The 27,827-nt window shown below is 51.1% G+C and overlaps 1 protein-coding gene across 2 annotated transcripts in view; it reads left to right on the forward strand.

Moving 5' to 3' along the window:
• LOC144106274 (quinone oxidoreductase-like) overlaps positions 1–27,827 on the forward strand; it is a 51,787-nt gene that overhangs the window by 19,766 nt on the left and 4,194 nt on the right. Inside the window, exon 5 of one of the 2 annotated variants that reach the window (XM_077639036.1) lies at positions 17,551–17,652. The exons of the other annotated variant lie outside the window; for it this stretch is intronic. Coding sequence (XP_077495162.1) covers positions 17,551–17,652 — 102 coding nt within the window. The remainder of the gene's footprint in view (positions 1–17,550; positions 17,653–27,827) is intronic. 2 annotated transcript variants of the gene reach the window in all.

Here is a 27,827-nt window from a genome sequence, read left to right on the forward strand (position 1 = left end):
AACCCCAGTTCGGGGAGTCGCCAGGGCCCAGGACAAGGTCCGCGCGTTGCACCCGTCGGAGGCTGGCCGTGTCTTTGGGGCCAACGGATTGTGATTCCTTGAACGGCGCGGAAGGGCCAAGTTATTTGTTTTTTGCCACAAAAAACTGGTGGGTGCTCAAGTGCGGTCGCGTTTAAAGTTGGCGGCTTGAAACTAAAGCCAGCGCACGACGCTTCAACGGGTTCCGCTAGATCCAACGGGTCCACTGGATCGGGCTCTCTCGCCCACTTGCATGTGACTTCAGATGTGTGTGAATGGATTAAATTAGCCGAGAGCTCGAAAAGAACAGCTCCGCCCAACTGCCGAAGCTATTGAAGTCACAACGCGCACCTCGTCGCGGTTCTGGCGGCGGCTGGCGCACTCGGCGCGAAATAGAGACGTGCTCCAAGTCTCCGCCAGTGCGGTACGAGTGCGTCGAAGCCGCCGAAAGCGTAGTCGGTCAAGCGCAGTTGGAGTATAGAGGGTCTCGCTTTGGCCGACGTGACGTAGCCGTGCAGAGCGCGCTCGCGATACGCCGGAGCATGAACGCGCCTTAACAGAGCCTGCGCTTACCCGCTAACCAACGTATTCGGTGGTGGCATCTATGGGAGCCAATGAAACCCCCCACCCACTCACTCAATAAAAACAAAATCGTGTGCCGAGTATCGGAATCGAACCAGGGCCTCTGCTGTTTAAGGCGGAGACGCTACCACTCCGCCACGACATCTTAGGGTAAATTCATCAATAAAGGCGGATCTAGTAAATGCCCTCTTCCGATGCAGAAATCTCCGCGCTTTCGCAACGTATACATGGCTTGCACTGACGTCGTAGCTGGGAACCCTGGGATACTGTTCCGCCATGTTGGTGCAGTCGCAGCGGCCGTGGTGCACTTGATGCAATTCGCGCGTACGGTGTACTTCGACGGCGTTGCGATGGTTATCTGCGCTGTTGTTGGATGCTCCAACCGCACTTGTTGGGCGAAATCAACAAAGACTTTTTTTCGTCTTCCAAAGGTCATCGAGCATCAAGGTGACCGTACGAAAGCTTTATGCGCGAAGCGACGGGAGGTGTGGCTGGCTCGTATAAAACGTGCCGATCTCAACACCGAAAGGACGGCCATACGTGTTTGCGGCGCCCACTTCGTAAAAGGTAAGTCCGTTGCATATGCACAATGTTTATTTAGGCGCATGACGTACAAGCATAGCGGAAAATCTCATTTTAAACAAATTTTTTTTGCATTTTGTAGGCAGACCATCAAAACTGTGGGAGGAGACGGACCCGGACTGGGCCCCTACGCTTTTGCTCGGCTACAGCGCAAAACATGGTGATCCCGGTCGCCACACTCGCGCGGCAAGACGACGGACCCAGAAACGCGCGGCTCAAGCGGAGTGTCAGGCTGAGGAGTCGGCAGCAGAGGAGGCTACGAATCCAAATTAACATTGGACACATCTCTGCGAAGGCACACGTCACTGTCGATCTTGTCGCGCTACCGGACCGTCGAAAACGGCAACAGCGATGGCTTGATCAGTAAGGCGGGCCATAAAAACTGCGCGACGCGATAGGCGACACCTAAATTGTTGGTCGGCAAATCTGTAGCGAGCGATAACAATCTCTTCACTCGTGACCGTTTCTTTTTTGCGCGATAACTTGTTGGGTTTCCAAACTAAGATAAACCAGCAACGGTTCCTTTCATATGCCCATAAAAATAGAATAACTCGTGATTTAATCTGAAGTCGTCCAGGTTCAGTACATATGAAGAAATGAATCACTAGCCTGACAGTTTGTAAACAGTTCTTTTTAAAACTTTACTGAGTGATTGCTTACACTCAGTCACTTGTGGATTTAATAACCGTTATTTCTTTACTCTAATCCTTACAAAGATCAATGCCCTGCGGCTTACCTCTCCAAGTAGAAGCACCTTGTCCCCTTGCAGCTGTTTTGCCGACAGTCCCTTCACCCAGCCGCTAGTGAAATAATTATGCGCCTCGGTGGACTTAAACGCCTTCATTTCTTCAAGGGTCAGAAAGCTTGCAGAAAAAACAAGGTAATTGACGATGTCACCGTAACAAATCTCTGGAAATATGTCGACATCGCTTGTGTCCGTTCCCGGCCGCAGCATGAACGGGTCGATATTATCGCAGAGACGCACTTTTTCCGCATACCGAACGCGCTCCGACCCCGTAAGATCTAAGCGGTAGGTAGCGTCTAAAGGCTGCTTACTGAGAAGCGGCGGAATGCCACACAAAAGGCAACAAAATTGCACGTGTTACCACTAGCGAGGAAACGCGTGCGACCCGCACTCCACCGACTCCGCACAGACTGCACCAACATGTCCGCCGCAGCGCGCGCCGCCGGACGTGACGTCACATGCGAACCATGTATAACCTGGTCTAACAGAGCTATGTGATCAGCAATTTTTCTTAACTGCCTTGTACCTTGGCACCCGTCCCTAATAACCGATTCCTGTTAAGTAGTTTGAAGTTGACTGGCACAGCCGGGAATGTTTCGCCGGGCGAGCGTGCGAAGACACAAATGCTATTTTTACTGCGAACTGCCTTGTACGATCGCCGATCATCGTGCCGTCATAGTTTTTCATCGACCGTGGCAATCATCTGACAAGCCTTAACAGGCTCCTTCAAAGGTTAACCAGCACTTGAAGCGGCACTTGGAGTTCCTCTGCTGTTCGGCGCTTGTAAATTGAGGCGGGTCAAAAACAAAACCACAGAGCACGCAAACCTCATGGACGGGAAGCGGCATAAAAAAATCGAAACTCTCCTGGCCGCCTGTGGCGCCGTCAAGCATCGGTTTTCTTTGCTTCTAACATTCAGGTTGGCTTTTGTCTGACTTTCTTGTGTGATAAAAGTGCACTATTGGTTTTAAAACAAAACTTACTTCAATATTGAACGGCGCAACCTTTGTTTGTCAGCCTCAGTGATTCGCGACGCACTATAGGAAGGAAAATTCCTCCAAGGTGGCGTCTCTTGTCCTATGACGTCGCCAGGCTTGTACTTGCGAGATTGGCCTGTGGTGGCGATACCTGTATTTTGGTTCTTGCTATTTTCTACCTTACAAGAGCTTTGTTTTCAGTAAGAGGGGCGTTTTGGTGATCCGGAACTGGTATTCTGTCGATACAAGCCAACTTCAATTTCTCCTCAGTGTCCCTTTAATACCTCAGAAGGTGAAATGAAACTTGACCGGGAAACATATGTATCATAAACAGTACATCAAGTAAAACATAAAAGAAACATAGGAAATTACGAAATGAAATCGTCTTTATCAAGAAGGGAGAGAACTTGTTTTGCATGCATAAGATTTCCACAGTACCAATCCATCCAGTGGCGCCATACCGCGGCCGAACTGTTTTAGCTGGGACTTGCCATGCCTTGCGCATTCGAGGGGCTAGAGGATTGTCATCTTCATCGTTCGAGGTCCCCTACTGTCCTGCACGTCTAATTAAACCTGGTCTGTGTGCTTCGACCGTTTATCGGTGACTTATTTGGTGGAGCAGCTGGGTAGCGTCCCATGTACTCTGACTACGAGGTCACTCTTGACGCCTGCTCTCCACGCGTGGACTCAACACCCGTCCACAAGGAGAGCCGCCATCTGCGAGGTCTACAACCGGAGTTCGGCCAACTGACAGCGCCGGTAAGGGCCATGACATCCACCGCGGCTAGCCAGACAACTCAGCATTCCGGGAATGCCCCGCCATTCGTCCTTCACGCACCTCGGTCGCCGCCACCGTTCCACGGGGACCCGTTCGAGGACGTCGAAGACTGATTGGCCGGCTTTGACCGAGTGGCGGGTTTCAATGAGTGGGACTGCGAGCGCAAATTGCGCAACGTCTACTTTGCGCTGTAGGACTCGGCTAAAACGTGGTTTGAGAACCACGAAACTTCCTTTACCACCTGGGAGGCTCTCGTTGAGATCTGCTAGCGATATTTACCAGCAGCGAAATAAAAGAGAGAGCTGAAATCGTCCTGCACTCGAGATTACAGCAGCCGAACGAGAGCGTCGCGATGTTCATAGAGGACATGACGCGACTATTCAATCGGGCCGACCCTGCTATGCCCGAAGCCAGGAAGGTACGCCACTTAATGCGCGGCGTAAAAGAGCAGCTGTTTGCCGGACTGGTCCGTGACCCGCCAAGAACAGTGTCCGACTTCACCAAGGAGGCAACGGGTATCGAGCGCTCTCTGCACGAACGGGGCGCGCACTACGGACGTCAGGCTACTGTAGCAGCCGCTTCCCAGTACACGCCTACGTCGCTGCCCGCCGAGGAGCTTCGGGAGCTTGTAAGAAGCCTTGTGCGCGAGGAACTGGCGAAACTTCTCTTTGAAGCTCCACAGGTCAGCGTCGCTGCCGTAACGGACGTGGTGCGTGAAGAAATGCGACGAGTTGTGCAGCCACCCCCAGCTTCACACCCGGCGCCCTCCGTTATGACGTACAGCGACGCGCTACGAAGTCCTGGGCCAGCGATGCGAGCCTTTCCCCGTCGCTGCTGTGCCATCTCTGTAGTACCCAATTGCAGCAGTACCCTCTGGGCCGCAGGAGTTCAGCCCCCCCCCCCCCCCCATGAGCAAAGCGCACGTGTGGCGTACGCCAAACAATCGGCCGCTCTGTTACCACTGCGGGAGCCCGGCCACATCCTTCGCCACTGTCCCTACCGCAGAATGGATTTAAGGGGTTTTTCGCCTGCCGCACGTCGACCGCGCTACGGTGAACGACCATGGGATATCGAGCAGTGCCTGGCTGCTAACGTGCAGTCCTCGACCTCGCAGCGACGCCAGTCCCAATCGCCATCCCCAAGGCGGTTCTCTTCGCCCGGCCGCCCGTCGTCCTCTGGCCAGTTCAGAGGTACGTCCTCACATCGGGAAAACTGAGGACGGCGTCCTCCGGGGGTAAGGCCGCCGCGACTGGACCGAGTCAAGAGCCTCCACCCGATGATTCGCCGCGACGCTCCCACCGACGACGACCTGACCCGACGACCTGGACGACTTGCTGCGACCGACTGGTTTCCGCCGAATTTCCGGTATCCGCCGACAACCGCGACGTTACCGCACTCGTGGATACTGGCGCCGATTTTTCTGTAATGAGCAGACGGTTAGCCACGGCCCTAAGGAAGGTTCTCACCCCTTGGTCTGGGCCGCAGATCCGGACAGCTGGTGGCCACGTGGTAACTCCGATAAGTGTCTGCACTTCGCGAATCCAGATCTGCGGTGTTACTTTCCCTGGTTGCTTTGCTGTGTTACCCGAGTGCTCTAAGGACCTCATACTTTTGGGGTTCCTTCAGAAGTACGGTGCCATTATCAGCCTTCAGTAGCTAATCGTGTCGCTTTCCACCCAAGGCCCTGTTGACGACGAAACCGAGCCACGCAGGGCTAAATTATGCGTCTGTGACGCCCACGTATTGATCGCGTCAAGAGCCAGCATGTTTGTTACCGTAGAGTGCCCTAGCACTAGTGGCATCGCTGAAACAAACATCTCGCTGCTCCTGGGTTGGCAAGTCTGTAGCTCGCGGAATTATTGAATTGAACAATAGGCGAATCGAACTTCTGGCGACAAATTTTGGTTCTGAAACTCAGCGTTTGCCTGCCAAAACAGCTGTTGCGTATTTCTAAAAACTTAGCGAATTGGCGGGACAGCACGCGTTGTCCGAAATCCCAGCATCAGGGAAGGCACCGACCACTCCAATAAAAACCGACGTGAACCCGAACCCCCGTGTAATCATAAACGCTGCCTGGAGAGCATTATCGTATCTTTCCGCGACTGTTTTGCCTCGAGCTTCAAGGTTAGGCAGACTCCGCTCACAAAGCACCGCATTATAGTTGCAAACCAGCGACCGTTATACCAGCCACCTTATCAGATTTCTTCGAAGGAAAGTAATGCCATTCGCCGACAAGTTCACGAAATGCTCCAAGACGACGTGATACAGCAGTCGACGAGCCCGCGGGCGTCGCCTGTTGTTCTAGCGTCGAAGAAAGATAGAACCCTACGGTTCTGTGTTTATTACAGACGTCTAAACAAAGTCGCCAAAAAAAGACGTTTATCCTCTGCCACGCACTGATGACTTCCTGGACTGGCTACGCCACGCCACGTACTTCTCGTCGCTAGATTTACGCAGTGGTTATTGGCAAACCGAGGTGGACGAACCCGACCGGGTAAAGACCGCCTTTATTACACCGGATGGTCTGTACGAATTCCGGGTGCTCCCTTTAGGCCTGTGCTCGGCTCCTGCCATCCTTGCAGCGGGTGATGGACACCGTGCTTGCCGATATAAAATGACAGTCCTGCCTCGTGTACCTGGATGACGTAGTCATCTTTTCCACCACGTTCCAAGAGTACCAAGGCGCCTGCGCGCTGTGTTCTCAGCAATTCGTTCGGCCTTCTTTCCCTCAAGCCCGGAAAGTGTCAGTTAGCTTTCCAGGAGTTGAAGTTTCTCGGCCACATCGTGAGCGCTAAGGGAGTCAGCCCTGATGCCTATAACACAGCCGCCGTCGCTGATTTTCCTGTGCCACCCGATAAGCGAAGTGTGCGCCGCTTTCTGGATCTCTGCGCATATATTATCGGCTTTTTGTGCCGAATTTCTCCCAGATCGCTGTGCCCCTCACCCGCCTCCCGAAAGATGCCGAACCGTTCTTCTGGGGCCAGGAGCAATAACAGGCTTTCGAAGACCTCCGCACTCGTCTCCAAAGTACGCCCATCTTTGGCCACTTCGACGAGTCCGCCGACACTGAACTGCACACAGACGCCAGCAACACCGGCCTCGGTGCGGAGCCTTCGCCTTAAGAGTTTGATGCCACCATCGTTTATAAGTCCGGTAGGAAGCACAGTGATGCCGACTGTCTCGTGCTCCTATCGAGGACAACCGAGCTGATCCCGACGGCGATTCTGTTTTTCTCGGCGCCATCTCCACGTCCGTCCTCACTCAACACTAAAGAGACGACAGTGAACTACGGCCTCTCGTTTAGTATCTTGAGGGAAGCGCTGAGTCGCCCCCACGAATCTTCTCACGCGGACTGTCGTCATTCTGTTTGCGCGATCGCGTTCTGTATAAGAAAAACTACAACCCGACAGAAGCTCTCTATCTGCTCGTCGTACCTGTGGCCTTGCGCGACGAAGTCCTGCAGGCATGCCATGATGACCAATCTTCTGGTCACCTGAATTTTTGCCGCACTTTGGCGCGGATACGCCAAGACTACTACTGGCCCAGGGTTGCTGCAATTGTCCAGCGTTACTTCAGAAGTAGCCGCTAGTGCCAACGTCGCAAGACGCCGCTGACTAAGCCAGCTGGACTACTGCAGCCTATTGATCTGCTACAAGTCCCCTTCCACCAAGTCGGCATGGACTTACTCGGCCCATTTCCAGAGTCCTCGCTGGGTAACCGCTACATTGTGGTCGCCACTGACTACCTCAGCCGGAACTGTGAAACTAAAGCTCTATTCGTGGTACCGCTGGCGAAATTTTTGATCCAAAACATTTGCTTCGTCACGGTGCACCCACTATCGTTGCGACAGGGGAGCGGAGTTCACTTAGGCGCTTACGCAGGACCTTATGCGCTTTAGCGGCACAAGTCACCGCAAAACAACCGCTGACCTCACAGGAACGGAATCACCGAACCGCTCAACAAGATGATCGCCGACATGATTTCCATGTATGTTGACGCAGACCACCGGAACTGGGACGCCATACTCTCTTACGTCACATTTGCCTATAAAACTGCTCTACAAGAAACGACGCGCTTCACTCCATTTCCTTTAGTGCATGGTCGCGAAGCCACAACCAAGCTGGACGCCATGTTGCTTCCGACTAGTAGTACCTCATCTGTTATGGCTGCTGCTCAATTCGTTCGTCACGCCGAGGCAGCCCGCCAACTCGCCCGACAGGGCATCCGGCACCAGCAAGCCCACGACGCTCGCCGCTATAACCTCCGCCACAGAGCTGTTAGTTACCAGCCCGGCGAATAAGTCGGGGTTTGGAGCCCAATCCGCATGCGTGGGCGCTCTGAAAAGCTTCTGCGCCGATATTTTGGCCCCTACGAAGTACTTTGCCAAGTCAGTAAGGTGAACTATGAAGTTCTCTCCTAGGGAACAGTTCGCTCCTCTAGGCAAGCGACCCCCGAAGTCGTCCATGTCACACGGATGAAGCGGTACCACGCCCGCTAGCGCTTCAGGCATGTGTAAGCCAGCCGCCAGACACATGCGGCGTCCGTTGTCTTCCTGCTTCTCATTGCTGCAGCACCGAGTCGTTGCCGTCCATAGAGGGGGAGTAATGTCACAGTACCAATCCATCCAGTGGCGCCACACCGCGGCCGAACTGTTTTAGCTGGGACTTGCCATGCCTTGCGCATTCGAGGGGCTAGAGGATTGTCATCTTCCTCGTTCGAGGTCCCCTACTGTCCTGCACGTCTAATTAAACCTGGTCTGTGTGCTTCGACCGTTTATCGGTGACTTATTTGGTGGAGCAGCTGGGTAGCGTCCCATGTACTCTGACTACGAGGTCACTCTTGACGCCTGCTCTCCACGCGTGGACTCAACACCCGTCCACAAAGCGAGCCGCCATCTGCGAGGTCTACAACCGGGGTTCGGCCAACTGACAGCGCCGGTAAGGGCTATGCCATCCACCGCGGCTAGCCAGACAACTCAGCATTCCGGGAATGCCCCGCCATTCGTCCTTCACGCACCTCGGTCGCCGCCACCATTCCACGGGGACCGGTTCGAGGACGTCGAAGACTGATTGGCCGGCTTTGACCGAGTGGCGGGTTTCAATGAGTGGGACTGCGAGCGCAAATTGCGCAACGTCTACTTTGCGCTGTAGGACTCGGCTAAAACGTGGTTTGAGAACCACGAAACTTCCTTTACCACCTGGGAGGCTCTCGTTGAGATCTGCTAGTGACATTTACCGCTAGTGGGGTGCCTGACTAGGCATCCCACCTAGTGGCTGTAAGGGCGTGACCCTTGAGGTCACGACCCCCTACACCTCTTCTATGATTAATAAATGTTTTCACCACCCTTATTGGCCACGCCTGAAACGAAAGTCTTTCCGCATCCAGCGGGGCCAGTGAAGAAAACCCTAAGCGGTACGGAAAGGTAACAACTTTTGCACCTAGTGGAGTGATCGACGCCTAGCGCCATCTATCAGAGAAATTACGATGCACGTCTACCCGTTGTCGACTCACACCCCCTCAAGATACGCACAAAACGGAATTTGCTTCGTTTGGGTTTCAAGGTGGGCCTAGAATTCGGCTTGCGGTGCGATGTGGTAACGCTTCAATCGTTATTTGCGTGTATACAATGTTTAACTGTTATTGAATTGTGGTTTTATTTCTATACCACAACCCAACGGGTTTTATTTACCTACCAAAATCGGTACACAACTCTCCCAGGATGGGTGTCCCTAAATTGTTGTCGGTGTATATATATATAGCGGAACGATTATATACGTATATAGCGATACCGTACCGGGATAGTTTTCCTACCCGGTACAGTCTCTGCCTTCTCGTCTGGACGGGGAGGAGCAGTTCCTTGCGGCGCTAGCATACCGGGCTGCCTTGTGTGGAGGGATGGACCAGCCATGCCGGCTCCTCGGTATTAGCTGGACCACTTCCTTCCCCCACCCCGACCTCCTCGTTTTGAGTTACGACCGTTTCTCTGTGCCTTTTTTGTCTGCTGAAGCCAATATCAATACTGTTCATTGTCAGGAGGGAAATAACACTCTGGCGGTCATGTATTTTCTTTATGTGCGGCCGAGGTACCTTGTTATACTAGCACCTCCGTGTTTGATATTTGTATCTGATGTATACTTGTAAAGTCACCGCCCTTGTCTGTTTGTAAAGATTGTTTGGATGTCAAATAAGCCTCTCTTTGTATATAATATTTTTTTGGGGAGGTGGTGAGGGGGCAAGAGATGAGAGGGCACAACCAATTATAATGCCGTCATCTTGGATTCAAGTAACCGAAACAAGGCCGCCATGTCGTCTTCTGACATCATACTCACATAGTTCCACCTCAATCCACCATATTGGAGCGTAACGTCATCATTGGCTCGTGGCAGGTGGTTTCTTCTGCAATGCTATTGTAGATGGCGCTACAGGTCTCAGTGCGAGATGTGCTGTTTCCTAGTTGCTGCCACAGATCGCGCTGTGATCTCAGGGTGGTAGCAGACCCCACAAAATCTCGAAACGAGCTCACGCCTTAAAAAAAAGAGGTAAGCGCTCGGTTTCGGCGGCGTCTGAGTGACGTCATAGCTCTCACATTGTTTCTCCTTGGTTCATGACCTCCTTTGTCCTTGGACAAAGGAGGTCAAGTTTAGAAAACGCGCGAAGAGCGGCTTTACCTCGCGTAGGGAAGCTTTCGCTTCAGTAGTGAACTACAAAGGCACCCATGTGCTGTGCGACTGGAGTTCACGTCAAAATACCCATTTGCTCGAAAATTATTCTGGAGTCCTCCACTACAGCAACTCTTTCTTCTTGCACTCCTAGCTTCCTTCTCTTCAGGCGCGCTTTATCATCATAATCAAAAACTTTATTATCAAACAGAAAAATTTGGAGCGCCCCGGCTCCTGGTCCCCCAAATAGCCACACTGAACTCAAGAGTCTATGGTCACACGACATGAGCATATGTTCATTAATAGGATAATCGCCGATGCCGCCTACATGCCAAACATCATCCGTAAATGGCTTACCGGCCCTTTGCTGGCATCAAGGGGGCAATATTCACGCTGAAAATTGCCCGTACTGTTGCTGTATGTGTCGTGCTGACCTGTACCACCTAGTCTAGCATTGTTCACAGTTCCCCAAGGGACTCGGCGACCTCATCGCCAAGCATGGTTTTCCCACCGATAGCGAGGAATTTCGTGCATTGACAAGAGCCGGAGCGAACGGCATCTGGGAAGATATTGGCAAATGCGCCAAGTGGCCTCTACAAAGCAGTGTAAAGTGTGGCTAGACCACCGATGCCGTTCCTTCATGTATCAGTACACCCGTTCTTTGCCCTTCCTTAACTCAATTCCCCAACAAACGGCCTTGAGCCTCCATTTATAAATAAACAGCTCATTCATTCATTCATTCATGACCCTCTCTTCCCTTACTGCGCGGTTTGGGTGTACACCGAGATATGGATAGATGGATCGAAAAAAACTTGGCGGCAAAATTAAAATGCTCTTGACCCTTACGGGCCACTGGGCGCCGTGGTCGATCCTCTGTGCAGGCTGCCGCACTTGACAGGTGGCAGCGTGGCTCGGCCTACGAGGAATCGTAGGGCTGCCTCGTCCTGGCTGGCCAGCAAGTGCTCCCACTGTGTCACACTCGGGTGGTCTATTTTAGGTTCTAAGTCTGCCTTAGGGCAGGTCCATGTGACATGCTGTAGTGTAGGTTTACCCTGGCACCACGGACATTCATCTGTATATTGTGTAGGGAAAATCTTGTGTAGTTTGTGCAGGTGTGTGTATGTAAGACATTTAGTGATCCATTTCCTTTCCTCAAAATAATGATAATAATAATTGGTTTTTTGGGGAAAGGAAATGGCGCAGTATCTGTCTTATATATCGTTGAACACCTGAACCGCGCCGTAAGGGAAGGGATAAAGGAGGGAGTGAAAGAAGAAAGGAAGAAGAGGTGCCGTAGTGGAGGGCTCCGGGATAATTTCGACCACCTGGGGATTTTTAACGTGCACTGACCTCGCACAGCACACGGGCGCCTAAGCGTTTTTCTTTTATAAAAACTCAGCCGCCGCGGTCGGGTTCGAACCCGGGTGCTCCGGATCAGTAGCGGAACACCTAACCACTGAGGCACCGCGGCACGTCCGAAACCAGAACCGAGCTGCTCCAAAACAATGCCAAGGACAATGATCACAATGAACGCCAACGGCCTACAAAAAACCGAGCTCTCTCTCTCTCTCTCTCTCTCTCTCTATATATATATATATATATATATATATATATATATATATATATATATATATATATATAATTGGTTTTGGGGGAAAGGAAATGGCGCAGTATCTGTCTCATATACCGTTGGACACCATAATCGCGCCGTAAGGGAAGGGATAAAGGAGGGAGTTAGAGAAGAAAGGAAGAAAGATATGCCGTAGTGGAGGGCTCCGGAATAATTTCGACCACATGGGGATCTTTAACGTCCACTGACATCGCACAGCACACGGGCGCCTTAGCGTTTCGCCTCCATAAAACGCAGCCGCCGCGGTCGGGTTCGAACCCGAGAAATCCGGATCAGCAGCCGAGCGCTCTAACCACTGAGCCACCGCGGCGGGTGATGAGTCTACCGCTGATTGAAAACTGAGAACTGTTATCACAAACTATCGCCGGGCCTGTGAACACTACCTTGCAGGGGAAATGCCACCCTTTGCCTCCCAATTTCTAAGACGGCCTGCCGCCGATCCGACTCAAATATTATCTGTGCTCCTGGCCACCAGGAGCACAGATAATCCCTGGGATACAAAATCGAGAAAGGTTATCACAGACTCTCGCCGGGCCTGCGAACACTCTTTCAGGGGAAATGTCACCGTTTGCCTCCGAAATTCTAAGACGACCTGCCGCCGATCTACCTCGGACCAACATAATCTGGGCTCCTGGCTACCAAGGTCTACGAGGCAGTGAGGCCGGTGATGCGGCCGCTCGAGCGCTTGCACACCGGACTCCTCATCCTAGCTCTCCTGGTTCAGAAGCTGATCAACCACTTTTGCGCTTCCGAGAAATTCTAATTCAATACGGCGACAGCCACCATCTCTACACGGTCCCTGCCAAGGGGCTGAGTAAGGCGGAGGAGCGAACTATTTGGCTTTCGCAGACAGGAATTCTTCACTTTACTGCCGTAGTCAAACATTTCGATCCCAACATCGATGGGCGTTGTCCGCACTGTGGAGAGATCTGCGATATCTTTCACATGGTGTGGGCATGAACTCATCATCTCACCTTCTCCCTTCCCCTACCCCTGCCCTAGAAGCATGGGAGACTGCCCTCCTCAACTGCTCCACACTGGAGTCCCAAAGGGCTCTGGCAAAGCAGGCGCGAGACGGGGCTTCGTCGTGCGGTTTTACGGAATAAGGATACCGACTGTGTAGCGGGGTCTTCTGACCCGCAAACCTTCTTTGTGAACATTGAAAAAAGTTTTTCAGGACCATCACCAAGAAAGCACGCTTGGCGCGTGCCGAGGGTAGTAGGCGGCCGGCGGCGCCACTCGATACGGTCTGGTGTTCCAACGGCAGCGGATCCCAGAACCATATCCGAGGAAACCTGCGAACCTAAGAAAAGTTTCCCGAGGGGCTCATTCGTTTTCAGGCATTCATGTCATCACCGAAACGTCGCGGGGCTCGCTTCCTGCCACCGCGGTCTGACACTCCCGCGATGAGCCAGCAAATTAGTCGTCCGTCCAGTTGGCGCGATGAACTCGTCATCCTTTGAGACGACATCATCCTTTGAGACGAAAGTACTCGACGAAATAGAAAACATCAGCTACGCAATGTATGCAGTTGACATAACAATATGGACAACCACAGGCTCCCTAGCAGCAAAAGAAGAACAGCTACAAAGAGCGATCGATCATACTGAACAATACGCCAGAGCGATAGGACTATCGTGCTAAGCGGAAAAATTAGAATACGTAAGAATAAAAAAGGTACATGAAAATCCGACTCCAAAATCCCCCTGAAACTCGGAAACGAGACATTACCTGAGAAAACGGAAGTCAGAGTGCTTGGAATGTTGCTGCAAAACACAGGACGATGTATCAAAACCATCGCCTCTCTTAAGAATACAACAGAGCAAGTCGCCAGAATCGTGCGAAGAGTCAGCATAAAATGAAGGGAATGAGAGAACAGGACACCCTAAGACTCATAGACAGTCTCGTCGAGAGCAGGGCAACGCACAGTCTCTCCTACTACGAACCACGAACTAAAGAAGCAAGCGACTCTAAAAATCGACGCCATACTATGCAAAGCATGCAAATCGGCGCTCAAACTTCCAATGTCAGCACGAAATGGAAACCTAGTGGCACTGGGAGTATCGAACAGCTTCGGCAAACTACGAGAAGCGCGACGTAGTGCGCAACTAGAAAGACTCACTCAAACCAGAACGGGAAGACACCTAATGGGGAAATTAGGGCTACCCCTGGGCACACAAGAAACAAGGAACAGATTAATAATGACCGAGAGACAACATCCGGGTAAGACCCACATCCATACACATGAACCCAAATATACACCATGAAAGACGACAAGCTATAGTCCGAGCACTCAGCAGGGAATTCAGCGACAATCCCTGCGTAGTCTACACGGATGCAGCAAAGTACCGATACCAACGCAAAATGATCGCTGTTTTAACAGACGAAGGAGGGAAAGAAATAACCAGCGCAACGATAAACAACCCAAGCATATATAGGCAGCTGAAGAGGCCACCATTGCTCTGGCAATATTGCATGGCAACACAACAGGACAAAACCTCAATATATTGACGGACTCCAAACAGGCGTGAAGAAACCACACAAGAGGCAGGATCGACAGCATCGCCTATCATTTTCTACACACGACGAGAAGATACATAAACAGTAAACATAATATAGTTGGGTTCCGGGACATGAAGGGATGAGGGGCAACGTGGCAGCAGACGAGTTGGCTCGAGGGTACGTCAACCGAGCATACTCAACACTTTGTAGCAAGGGCACCTTTGACCCTGTTACCGCCCCGTACTCAGACATAGTCGATCATTACCGGCGTTAGCGGAAACGCTACCCAGCCCCACACTAAAGGCTAACCAAACAGGTGGCGGCATCCTACGGCATCCTGGACCAAGGATCGACCACGGCGCCCAGTGACCCGTAAGGATCAAGAACACTAAATTTGTCGCTAATAAAGTTTTTTCCATCCATCCATTCGTGACACGCAGGTGCGGCGGCGAAAGGGGTAAGGGGAGAGAACATCAGGCGATAAGGGCAATGACTCCCGTGGGAAAGGGCTGTTGGGAATGCTTTTTTGATGTGCTTCTTTTTTTTTGAGCCAAGCCTTGGGCTGGAGGTTGTGCGCAACATTTAGTGGCTGTGGCTGCCTTGTATTAAAACTTCGTTTGTTATCGAAGTTTAGGGCGGGCCTTGAAGCATGACCGCCTTAACTTCTTTACTTGAGAAACATGTAAAAATGAAAGAAAAAGCATTCAGAGCAGTCTAGCGACAGGCTCCATACTTAGCACGTACTCCAAGAGTACTTGGGTATTAGGCGAGACCTGGGTCGATAAGTAACGTCTTCGAGGGCTGGTTCTCTGTGTGAGATCAGTAGGAAAAAGTTAGGTATTGAATTTGTCTGTGTGACTTCGTTTCTGTACCTTGAAGTTTTCATCCTTGTAAATTCTGTACATATTTTCTTGTCTTCATAATCTGCGTCTTCGATCGCGTCCTCCTTCATCACCGCGGAATGAAGCAATCAGAGATCCCTGTGCCACTCCGAAGAACAGAACGGACCATCTTATATTTACGGGTAGTGAGCCATGCGCGCTATCTCTTGACCACCGAAGAACATTCGTTGGTAAAGGAAGGGCTTCTACGTGCTGCGGAAAACAAATAAATAATAAAAATAACATCAACTAATATAAGAAACAATGCCCGTGTCTGCGAAGTGATATGCAAAGAGGAGCCTAGAGGGCGCATAAGGGACCCGTTAACGCTTTGGCGTCATACGGTTAAGGCGGAGCTGAAGTGGCCCTAGAATTTTTGTCAAGAAAGCGTCGTGGAGCAGCTACTAGCAATATATGTGATGTCGCTATGATGTTTACGCTCTGTCTAAATAATACGAGCAAAATTCAGTACTGATATTTGCATCACTGCGTCAAACATCCGTCAACAGCACTCCATCTACCGCAATGCACATCCACAGATAAGCTTTTAGCACTAGGACTTCATAACAACTTTGAAGAACTGAGAGCGGCACATCACGTCGCCCAGTTGCAGAGACTACAACAGACTCCGTCTTGCAGGGAGCTTCTGCAGAAGTTGGGACGCAACGAACAAATACAAGAAATCCAGCGAATCGCGACTATCCCGGACGGCATACGGGTGACCCCCATCCCCAATTAGAGTGACCCCCATCCCCAAGAACAAGGACCCCAACCTACACGAAGAACGCAGAGAGGCGAGAGCCGAGTACATCCAAAAATCACTAGCCCGCCAGACAACAACGGTGTATGTGGACTCAGCCACATACCCCAGAAGGACGGGACAAAACCCCACTGCGGCAGCGGCTGTGATGAACTCGGACATGCGGGAAATCTTCAGCGCGTCGCTACGGAACTGCACGGTAGTCGAGGCTGAAGAAGTGGCCGTCGCTCTAGCGGCAGCGGAGGGCTACCGGGCTAAGCGGTCCTTAACAATACTAACCGACTCTCAAACGGCATGCCGAAACTTCATGTTAGGCAGAATAGGTCACAGAGCGCTCCACATACTCCGCTCTGGGGACCGACCCAAACAAAGCACAGAAGAACCAATAAAACATACGATAGTATGGACGCCGGGACACGCGGGAGTAGAAGGCAACCAAGCGGTCGACAGGGTAGCTCGAGGGTACACTTTTTACCGAGATCCCCGCACAAGCGACCTCGAGGAAGCCGAACATGTTCCTAGAGATTACTCGGCAATCTTAAACCACTACAAGGGCTGCAGGAAACGGTACCCCCCACCACATAAATCTCTCTTCAGAAAAGACGCCGTCGCCTGGAGGCTGCTACAGACGGGCTCATACCCGAATCTAAATACACTCAACAAATAACAACCACACAATACACAGACAAATGCCCATAGTGCCATGAAACACCCACGCTCTATCACATAACGTGGGCTTGTCAGAAAATAGAGGTGGCACCAAAAATACCAAACCCGAGTGCGGAGCAATGGGAAGGAATGCTCTCCAGCGACCGTCAGGACGTCCAACTTGAGCTAATCCGGCGAGCACAGCTGGCGGCGGCATCCAGCGGAGCCCTGGACTAGGGGCAGACGACCATTGCTAAGAAGACGGACGACACACCTGACTCCGCGAATTGCTCACCTACTCTCTAGAGCTCAATAAACGTTTTCCTTTCTTCCTTCCTTCCCCTAGTACTGAGCCTTCAGGATGGGAAAATTTTATCAGCAGTACGCTGAATAGCTTGAAAATTACATTTTTAGATTCTGAATTTGTTTTAAAAGTTCGGCTTCAAGAACGTAACTTTGTGTCATCCGGCTGTTATTGCATGCTAAGTGTGGATCATAATAGAAAATCACTGACTAGGGGAACATGCCAACCTGGAGAGAGAAGGAATACCACTGTGTTACGCTGAAGTAAAACTTTCATTGTTAAAAATAGAGAATACTCAAGCACCGCCTATAAGTGCAGTGGACGAGATAAAGATTGTACCCATGTGTGCGCACTATACAGAGCAGTTGAGGCCGCACAGGAGGAAAATCTGCGGCGTCTTTTTGTCCGCTGTTGTAGGCGTACAGAGTGGTATTGGCTCCGAGTAGCTTGTATGCCACTAACTCCTGGCATCGCTTGCCAACAGGAATGGACCGAAGGACATGGTGTGGACGCCATCGTTGAAATGCTGGCCAACGTTAATCTTCCGCACGACCTCGATCTCCTTGGCCAAAACGGCATTGTCGTAGTAAGTATTGCTTCTTCTCTTCTGTTAACTTCAAATACCCTTTCTATGTCCACTTTTCTGGTAAGATAGGCAGATGTAGAAGTCGGATTTCTGTTTATTTATTTGGCAACCAAGTTATTCAGTTCAAAGCCGTGGTGCCCTGTCGTCGCGCTTCTATTCGCGCCGTTGCAAATACGGTTCTGCAGGCGCCCTCGCATTTTTTAGGGCGGATCTCTACTCGTCGGGGTGCAGCATTCGATTTGGATGTGGATGAACAAATGTCCTTCAATGCCTCACAAGTTCGAACTGAACTTAACTTCTTGGTGGTATGGCTCACGCTATGGTAGTACGAGGGCTTGATCGCGCATGGCACGGTAGCGTGTGGATCTTCACAACGTCGACACGGCAGCACACAACCTTGGCCTTGGTGCCAAAACACCCCGCAGCGGGCACAGAACGGAGCCGTGCACTGGGCTCTGAAGTGTGCAGTCGACCCACAACGCCGACAAACACGCTGCATGCCTTTGTAATCGCATGTCAGGCGGTGGCCAGCGACCTTGATGTAGGCACGGGCGACTCCTGCTTCATTTCATTTAGGACGTACCGCGCCCCGGTGGTGAAAAATATTATTGTGGGACGATAAAAAGAACGAAAAAGAAAGTGTCCCTGCCCGTGACAGTGGGACGCGACCCCATGATGCCCCGACTTAAGTGCCGCACCTTGTAACATGGGTAAAGAGCCTTAATTGACAAGGGCATCACTTGGTACGCGGGCGGGCAGAGAAGTAACAGTTACTTGGGTCACCTTTGGGCTCAGGGGAACAATGCCGATGTGTTCCTTGCCGATGATGAGGCAGGACGCATCAACGATTGCGGCCATGGTGGCTCCACTTTTCACGGTTACTTGGTAATTGCGTCCACCGAAGTGCTGAAGACAGTAAACTTCTTCCAATCCATCTACGGAGGTTGTCGCATCGACGACATTCTCCGGACAAGCCCACTCCGGGACGACGACGTCAAAGGCAAGAGCCTTTGTAGGTGGCTGGCTCACCATATTGGGGCGACTGCCAGCCGAACGAAAGAGCACGACCAGAGGTTCAACACCAGCCACCGACGCAAGCCGGCGGCCGGAATACACACAGGAGCAAAGTCGAGGAATATACACCACCGCGCACCTTGGCGGGTGCTGCTACTAGGCTTCAATATCCATCACGGCTGCCAAACGCGTTATTGCTTGTATGTACTCGGTAATGGAGCTGACGCAATTTTTCAAGGCGCCAGTATACACTTGCGCAAAAAGCCAAAAAGTGAAGCTCGTTTAATTCCGCTTTTGAACCAGAATAATTAAAGCAACTTTCCGAAAAGGTAATCTTGTTCCATTAATAGCCTTTCGTTTTTCAACTTCTGGGAAATTATTTGTCCTTTCCGTTAATTCAATTGAAAATAGCAAAACTTTAAGTAGTAGTAATTAGTAATTGGTTTTTGGTGGAAAGGAAATGGCGCAGTATCTGTCTCATATATCGTTGGACACCTGAACCGCGCCGTAAGGGAAGGGATAAAGGAGGGAGTGAAAGAAGAGAGGAACAAATAGGTCCGTAGTGGAGGGCTCCGGAATAATTTCGACCACCTGGGGATCTTTAACGTGCACTGACATCGCACAGCACACGGGCGCCTTAGCGTTTTTCCTCCATAAAAACACAGCCGATGGCATTCACGAGCGGTCATGTCGATAATCGTCGCAGCGCGCGCCGATGCGGCGACTGCCGAATGTCGGCTTGAGGACGCGCCGAGAAATTGAACACACGAGGCGCTCTCAGACTGGACACGAGTCGGAAACAAAGCCGCAGGAATTCCGCAGCGGTGGAGCAGTGGTTAATGCGCTCATCCTCTAATCCGGAGTACTCGGGTTAGAACCGAATCGCGGCGGCAGCGATTCGATGTAAGGGAAACGCAAAAGGAGCCCGTGTGCTGTGCGATGTCAGTGCACGTTAAAGATCCCCAGGTGGCTGAAATCATTCTGGAGACCTCCACTACGCCACCTCTTTCTTCCTTTCTTCTTTCACTCCCTCCTTTAACACTTCCCTTACGGCGTGGTTTGTGTGTCCGCCGCGATAAGTTAGAACGTCATTGCGCCATTTCCTTTCTTCAATACGAATTTTCATTTTCCTGGTCCTTATTTCTCTTGGCAGCAACAGTCGGCGCATTCTGCTTGTTCCGCATGCCATGAAATTCACGAGCACATCCTTAGCCCATTCTCAGAAAATTAAAATGAAATGAAAATCTCGACATCTCGGTGGACACCTAAACCCTGCAAAAGCATGTGTTTTCAGAAAAAGGAGCCGTTTGTGACGTTAAGTTAACGAGCGTTAGCTTTATTCGCCATGTGTAACGAAATTTCCAGTTCGTTCTGCTGTGTACCGGAAGAATGCTTTACTTAGGGTAGTGAAGCGTTCTGCTTTAAAAAGCGCCGAGTGCTCTGCGATGTCAGTGGACGTTAAAGATTCCCATCTGGTCGAAATTATTTCGGAGACCTCATGGCATCTCTTTCTTCCGCTCCTCTTTCACTCCCTTCTTTATCTCTTCATTTACGGCTGGGTTCGGGTGTTCACGGAGATGTCTTAGACGGTTACTGCGCAATTTCCTTCCCTCGAAACCAGTTTTAATTTATAATAACAAGAATTGGTTTTGGGGGAAAGGAAATGGCGCAGCATCTGGCCCATATATCGTTGGACACCTCAACCACGCCGTAAGGTGAGGGATAAAGGAGGGAGTGAAAGAACAAAGGACGAAAGAGGTGCCGTAGTTGAGGGCTCCGGAATAATTTCGACCACCTGGGGATCTTTAACGTGCACTGACATCGCGCAGCACACGGGCGCCTAATAAGGCCTTTTGCCTCCATACAAACGCAGCCGCCGCGGTCGGGTTCGAATGCGGAGTTCCCGGGTTCGATCCCGACCGCGGCGCGGCGGCTGCGTGGCGATGCAGGCGAAACGCTGAGGCGCCCGTCGCTTAGCCACCGGGCGATAACGTCGTCGTGCATATGCCAAGTGTGGCGCTAGATGCGATGAGTGGGAAGTATCCTCGCGACACAAATAGCGGTCGGCCGCGTTGACAGCCAAGCTCAAAGCGCTCTGAATCTTAGGAGAGCGCTTGAATAGAACCGGTTTAGCTCAACAAGGGCGCGCTGTAGGCACCATTTGAGCATTTCGGTGTTGTTCAGCGAGTTGTGTGGCGCTAGAAAACGGCCATTCGAAGATGCCTGCTCTACTGCAATATACGCTACACACACAATGAGGTGTCACACTTTCGGAGCTAATCCTTCAGCGATGTTAAAGGCTTCTTGCAACGCAACATATGTATAGTCTTACGATGAGTGAGGTGTTTGGTTAAATGTTTATCTACACCTCCAGACCTGTAACCCGTACGCTGATATCATTGCAGCCCGCAGAATGGGTAGGGCTCATTCCGTTCTGATCACCTTTGCGCACGGACCAGTCCCGCATACCATACGCTACATGAGTGTAGTGTCCAGATGCACGCCGTACAAGGGAAGTCCAGATGCGTGCACGAACTGTCGTCGGCCGGGCCATAGGTATGACGTGTTCCCGCACCCCAAGACTGGTCTCTGCCCGCGGTGAGGAGACAAGCATGAACCGCAAGATGTGCCCTCCTGCATCCCGACCTGCATTCTCTGTGGAGGCCAGCACCTCACGGGAACCGGCTCGTGCGTGGCTAGAAATCGCACCGCCCAACCTCGCAACCCATCGCCCCAGAAGGCAATGCCCCCTAACAAGGATGACTTTCCTCCGCTGCAAACGAACAAGAACGACTTTCCTCCGCTGAAAACAACCCTCCCGTCTACTACAACATGGGCGTCCAAGGCTGCTGGGACGAACACCAGGACCTCCCAGGACCCGGACGTGAAGGCTCTGCGAGAGGAGGTAAAGCAGCTCAGGGCAGCACTCTCTACCGCCACCTCTGCTGTATCTCCCCATCCACCACCCCTCTCCTCTTCACCCACCCAACCCGCCCAACCTCCCCCTAAAAAAAAGACCTGATGAGAGCCCAGTCGAGCCAATAGACCTAGACTCCAAATTTCAAGCCTTCGCCCAAAACTTGGAACCCAGGCTCAAAGAGCGCATTACTGCTCAGCTCACTGCACAGTGCCATCTTATGATTGAATCTACCATTACCCGTCTAATGGATAGTGTCATATGTAGCATCATGACCAAGGTAGAGGAGCGCTTAACTGGCCTCACACCTGGACTCTCAACGGACTATCCTCCCACAGTCCCCCTCTCCACACCCCTCCTTCTCCTCTCTACCCAACAACATGGCTCCTCCGACGGGCCTTAATTCTTTACAGATTAGTCAGTGGAATTGCAAGGGCTTTCGGCGCAAGCGCGATCTTCTGCAGCAAATTATCGCAAGTTCGTCATCCCCACAAGACATTATCGCCATTCAGGACGCCAGTGTTTGCAGGCAGCTGCCAGGATATGCTTTTATTCCCTCAGACCCCATTGATCTTCCTCGGGTGGTCACATATGTCAGTAAATCCTTGCATTACGTGGAGCACGTAATTACCTCCCCTATCGCTAACCTAACAGCCTTATTGGAGTCTTACCGCCCACTCCTGCAAAATCAAGCCTGTTCTTTCTTAACTGCTACCTTCTCCCACGTCAGCCAATTAACTTACTCCCCTCACTTCTCAAATTCGCAACCCAATTGGCTGGTTCAAACCCCCTACTTATTGCCGGAGATTTTAATTGCGCTCACGTGGACTGGGGCTATCGGCGCACCAACCACAGAGGCACAGTTTTATACAATGAGACGTTGGCGCTCCGCCTGACCATCTTTAATGATTTCAGCTTACCTACGCGGATTGGTAGCAGTGTTACTGCCGATACCAGCCCAGACCTCACGCTTGGTAGAAACTTGGACCACCTGCAGTGGGAAAGAATGTTTTGCACACTAGGCAGCGATCATCACCTAATTCGAATAACGCTAAACTATCGCTGATCTCAGCGCAAATTTACCGTTAAACACACTAATTGGGACGCGCTCCGCAAATTTAGACAAGCGCAGCCAACACAGGCCCCCTTACATCGTCTCTTACATCGTCTAGGCATGGTCTTTGGGCACATAATTTTTGCTCGGCTAACGACGTACATGGAAGACAACCACTTTTTCTCCCACAATATGCTCGGCTTTCGTGCGCATCTATCTGCGCAGGACGCCCTACTTCAAATTACGCATGGCGTGCTTGATGATACCATCCCCCACCACATTAAAGCTATCCTGCCAGTTGACCTCACCAAGGCATTTGACAGAATTCGACACGATGCCATCTTACGGGAACTGCAGGCTCTACAGGTAGGCCCTAAAACCTACAATTACGCTCGCGCGTTTCTCTCGGGCCGCACTGCCTCCCTGCACATAGATCAGATTACCACATCCCCTTATACACTCGGAGAGCTCGGAACCCCTCAAGGGGCGGTCCTTTCTCCCCTTTTCTTTAACGTTGCTCTCATCCCCCTAGCTCACAAACTGGCTCTAATCCCACGCCTAAAGCATACCCTGTACGCGGATGATATTACCACATGGACCACTCATGGCTCGGGCGGGGAAATTGAGGAAACTCTTCAGTTAGCAGCAGACACCATCTCCTCTCACGCGTCATCCATCGGGCTCGAATGTTCCCCATCTAAGTCCGTGCTTTCCTAATTAGGCCAAAATCTAGCGCTAACTCGCCCATCCAAACCAATTTAAAAGAATCCCCTATCCCCATCACACCCGCCCTCCGCATCCTTGGCCTCCACTTGCAGGATTCTGGACGAAATGAGCATACCCTTGAAAGGCTCAAGGCCTCCACGCAATCCGTGTTGCACCTTCTACGCCGAGTGTCCTCCCTTAACAAGGGTTTAGACGGAGCGGACAACATGAAAGTAGTGCACGCATTTACGCTTAGCCACATTTTATACGCAACCCCATATCTCAAATTGAAGCACACGGAAAGCGAACACGTGAACGCAATGATCCGCCTTGCGACTAAGGCAGCCCTAAACCTACCTCGTAGCACTAGCACGGCCAAACTTCTTGCACTAGGCATGCAAAACACCATTCAGGAACTAGTTAACGCGCACCTTCAGACACAGTACCTTAGACTTGCCACGAGCGCCACTGGCCGTCATATACTCTCCTCCCTTCGCATCAACCTAACAGCTAACCAGTCAACCCTTATAGCCATCCCTCGACACATCCATACACCTCTCGTTGTAAAACCCCTTCCTCGCAACGTCCATCCCCAATATCACATCCCTCGCCGCATAGCTCGCGCTAATGTCCTCCATAAGTATTATGGGCAAGCCCACGATGCCGTTTGGGTAGACGCCGCATGTACAGCGCATGAAGCTGTAGCAGTTGCCTACAATCCAACCCTACCTCACCCCCTAATTCACCGTCTTCCATCGGGCTCTACACCTGAGGAGGCAGTGGAGACCGCCATCGCCCTAGCCCTTGCACATTCGGACGCCCAATACATCTTCAGCGACTCCAAAACGGCTCTGTACAACTTTGCCAGGGGCAGGATTCACGCCCCTGCCTGGCAATTGTTGATCACCCCTACCCAAAATTTACCGCGCAGGGTAGAGCTTCAGTGGGTGCCGGCTCACTCTGGGAACCCTGGAAACGAGGCTGCCGATAAATTGGCCCGAGGTCTGATTTGCCGGGCACAGGACAGTCTCGATCCAAGATTCACGAGGGGGCGGGCGCACACCTTTTCGGAGCTCACGCAAATACCCCGTTTGGACCGTCGGACCTACCCTCCTTCCCACCCCTCTCTTACGCACTCCCAACAGATCCTCTTCAGACGCCTCCAGACCCGCTCTCTGTCATCCCCTCAGCTTTTATCCCACTACTGCGGCACATCTCCTGCATGCTCCCTATGCGGTGACCCCCACGCCACACTCTCCCATATCCTTTTCGGCTGCCCTGCTGACCCTCCCCCGCGGGGACAGCACGCCATCTCGAGCTGGGAGGACTGGGAGGTCCTGCTTATGTCTGCAGACCCAACATCGCAGCTTGCTGTGGTGACTCGGGCTGCCGACGTCATGTCCCGGCATGACCTACTTGATGTAGTGCGGGACCGCGCAGTGGCCCAGGGACCCATCTGGGTCTAAAACTCACTTGCTCAATAAAGTTTTTCTGTCTGTCTACACCACGGAACTTCTTTTCCGACTGAAAGATTCTTCGTTACTCTTCTGTGCCACGAAAAATCTGTCGTAGCCGGGAAAGAAGTTAAGTAGTGTGTACAGTTTATAGTTATCGTGAGAGCTTAGCTGGTAATTGAAAACTGGTTTCCAGATTCTTGAGGAAAGTAAATGACGCAGTAACTGTCTCGCACTTCTCGATGGACACCCGAACCGCGCCGCAAGGGAAGGGATAAAGGAGGGAGTAAAAGAAGGGACGAAGGAGATGCCGTAGTGGAGGTTTCCGGAATAATTTCGATCTTTAAATTGCATTGACATCGTACAACGCATAATATATATGTGCCCGGAGCATCATCAAGCGAGAAGAGCGGCGAGCAGATGATGAACTAGTGCTGTTCAAGAGCGGACTGAGACTCCGTCGTGGACGCTGGGGGTGTTTATATTGGGGATAATAATAATAATAATAATAATAATAATAATAATAATAATAATAATAATAATAATAATAATAATATAATAATAATAGCGACCATATCTGTGGTGCCCCAGATGCAGGTTGTTATGGGCTTACAGTTCGTAACGGAGAAAACTTGGCTATGAAGGAAGTGCTGAAAGCCCGAGGCGTGAGGCAGTCCGAATGGTAATATATTATTTCAGATTCGCAGGCGGGTTAGAGAAATTACAGGCGTGGCACAGTCAAAGCGCTCGCCTGCAAAATTTCGAGCCATCCTGAAACTCGAGCTGCTCGGAAGCAGCTGATAGGGATACGACGTCACGAGGGATTTGAGGGAAACGAGCTTGCACACGCTTCAGCCCGAGCTCTTCTTCCCCAGGGTCCTTCTGCGGCCTCCCTCGCTGACCTATGCTCCTCCACTCCAGTAGCAACATGCTCGAAGACACATCATTTGCGCCTTCACAGGCAGACACTCGCCGGTCCGCTAAAGGTCTTAGTAAATCAGAAGACTCACTACCGGCGGCTACAAATTATGTCGTTTAAAATGCAGCTGAGCATCACGGTACTCAGCCCGATTCTCTTTCGGCGCAGTGCAGATTTTGTGGGCGGAGTCTTATATCATTTGGTATGAGCAAGTTAGGAGAATTACAGTATTGGCATAAAAAATCAGCCAACGTGGGAGGGCTGGGAGGTGATTCCGTCGCGCTCGGACTTCGAGGAGCAACGAGGCCTCGTCGAAAGTGCACAAGCAGCGGCTTTTGCCAACGGCGTCCCGGATTAGATACACGAACAGTCTTCCCAGAACCCAAGCACTTTTCGGTTTTCAACAAAAGGTTTCACTATCATCATCACAATATCTCTTTTATTTCGCTCTCAGCTTCCTCCATTCTCAGAAGACATGGTTGAGTGTCCACTATGAAATTTCTGAGTTACTGAGTCATTTCCTTACATCAAATCCAATTTTATTTTCATTTTTGCTTTGGGGTAACCTCTCTATAGGCCGGAATACTTTCCTTTGCATTTTCCCATCATTCATATCAATTAGGCGTAGGTGGCATGAATATCGCTTATTCCAATCTGTCTTTTCCTCCTCTGAATTTATCAACTTTCGATTGTTGTTGCCATCTTTAGAGCGATTAAATATTAATATAGCTTATTACAATCTGTCTTTTCCTCCTCTGAATTTATCAACTTTCGATTGTTGTTGCCATCTTTAGAGCGATTAAATATTAATATAGAAGCAATAAATATTGGTGCTTGGCCGGTTCCTCATTTCACTGCATTTTATAAATTCCACTAATCTGCATATTACCTCTCAACAATACTCAACAAAAACGGACAGGCAGAGGGATTAAACAGAACACAAATTACATTCTTATTTGTTGTACTTGGGCCCTATGAATGTTTCCTCTAACGTTTTTTTTTTCTTTGTAGAATTTTCATATGGTTGCTGGCTGCTGTCCTGAAGCTTACATTAATGTCTCTTCAAAGTGTTCACTTCTTGCACTGTTTCACTGTTGCCTTAGTGGTGGGGGAGGGCTATGGAACGGGGCGGTCGCTAGCAATACTCAGACTCTCAAGCAGCCTATCGAAATTACATGAATGGCAGGATAGGTCGCCACGCGCTCCGTGTACTCTTTGCCGCGAGCGACAGAATAAAAAAAAACACGAAGGAAAAATCCGTAAGGCCACACACAAATTGTGTGGGTACCGGGACACACGGGGGTGGCAGGAAACCAAGAGGCCGACAGGATAGCTCTAGGATACAATACTTTCCGAGCACCCGAGGAGACCGCGGAACTCGTGCCAGCACCCAAAGAATACTCGACCATAGAACAAATTAATAGAGGCAGAAGAATCCGATATGCCCTGCCGCACAAATCTCTCAACAGAGAGGAAGCTGTCACTTCGAGTCAATTACAGACAGGTTCTTACCCAAACCTATACGTACTAAACAAAATCACCCTAAGATATACGCGGGCAAATGTCCCTGGTACGACGAAAAACCCACACTATATCACATCACATGGTCCTGTCAGATGTGGTCCCCAAAATACAAAACCCGAGTTCGAAGCAATGGGAGAGACTGCTGTGCAGCGCCCACTGTGAAGACCAACAAGGTCTGGTGCAACGAGCTCAACGGGCGGCAGTGGCCATGGACTGAGGGCAACGGACCAGTGATTAAAATTGAACGAGCTCGACACAGAATACTCCTGGGGATACAACCAAGGAGAGAACATCTCAGAAGGTGCCCCAAAACCGCAGAGTAGAATAAAGTTTCCTCCTCCTGCTTTCATTATGCTGCTGCCATCTAACGGTCTCTAGGATCTCTTCAAGCTTTTATTAGCTTTTAGCCCATGAGACCACCCACTTATTTTCCGGAAAACGAAGATTTATTGTATTATGCCGGGTTTCACGTCCTGGGGCAATATAGAATAAAATTTCTGAAATTTAGGGCTCCCCCCTGGATCCCCGCGCACGACCGCACTGCAGTCAAATGGTTATGTTCTTAGGGTCCATAACACAGGCAGCCCG

The sequence above is a fragment of the Amblyomma americanum genome, chromosome 10 (assembly GCF_052857255.1).
Source record: "Amblyomma americanum isolate KBUSLIRL-KWMA chromosome 10, ASM5285725v1, whole genome shotgun sequence".
Lineage (NCBI taxonomy): Eukaryota > Metazoa > Arthropoda > Arachnida > Ixodida > Ixodidae > Amblyomma > Amblyomma americanum.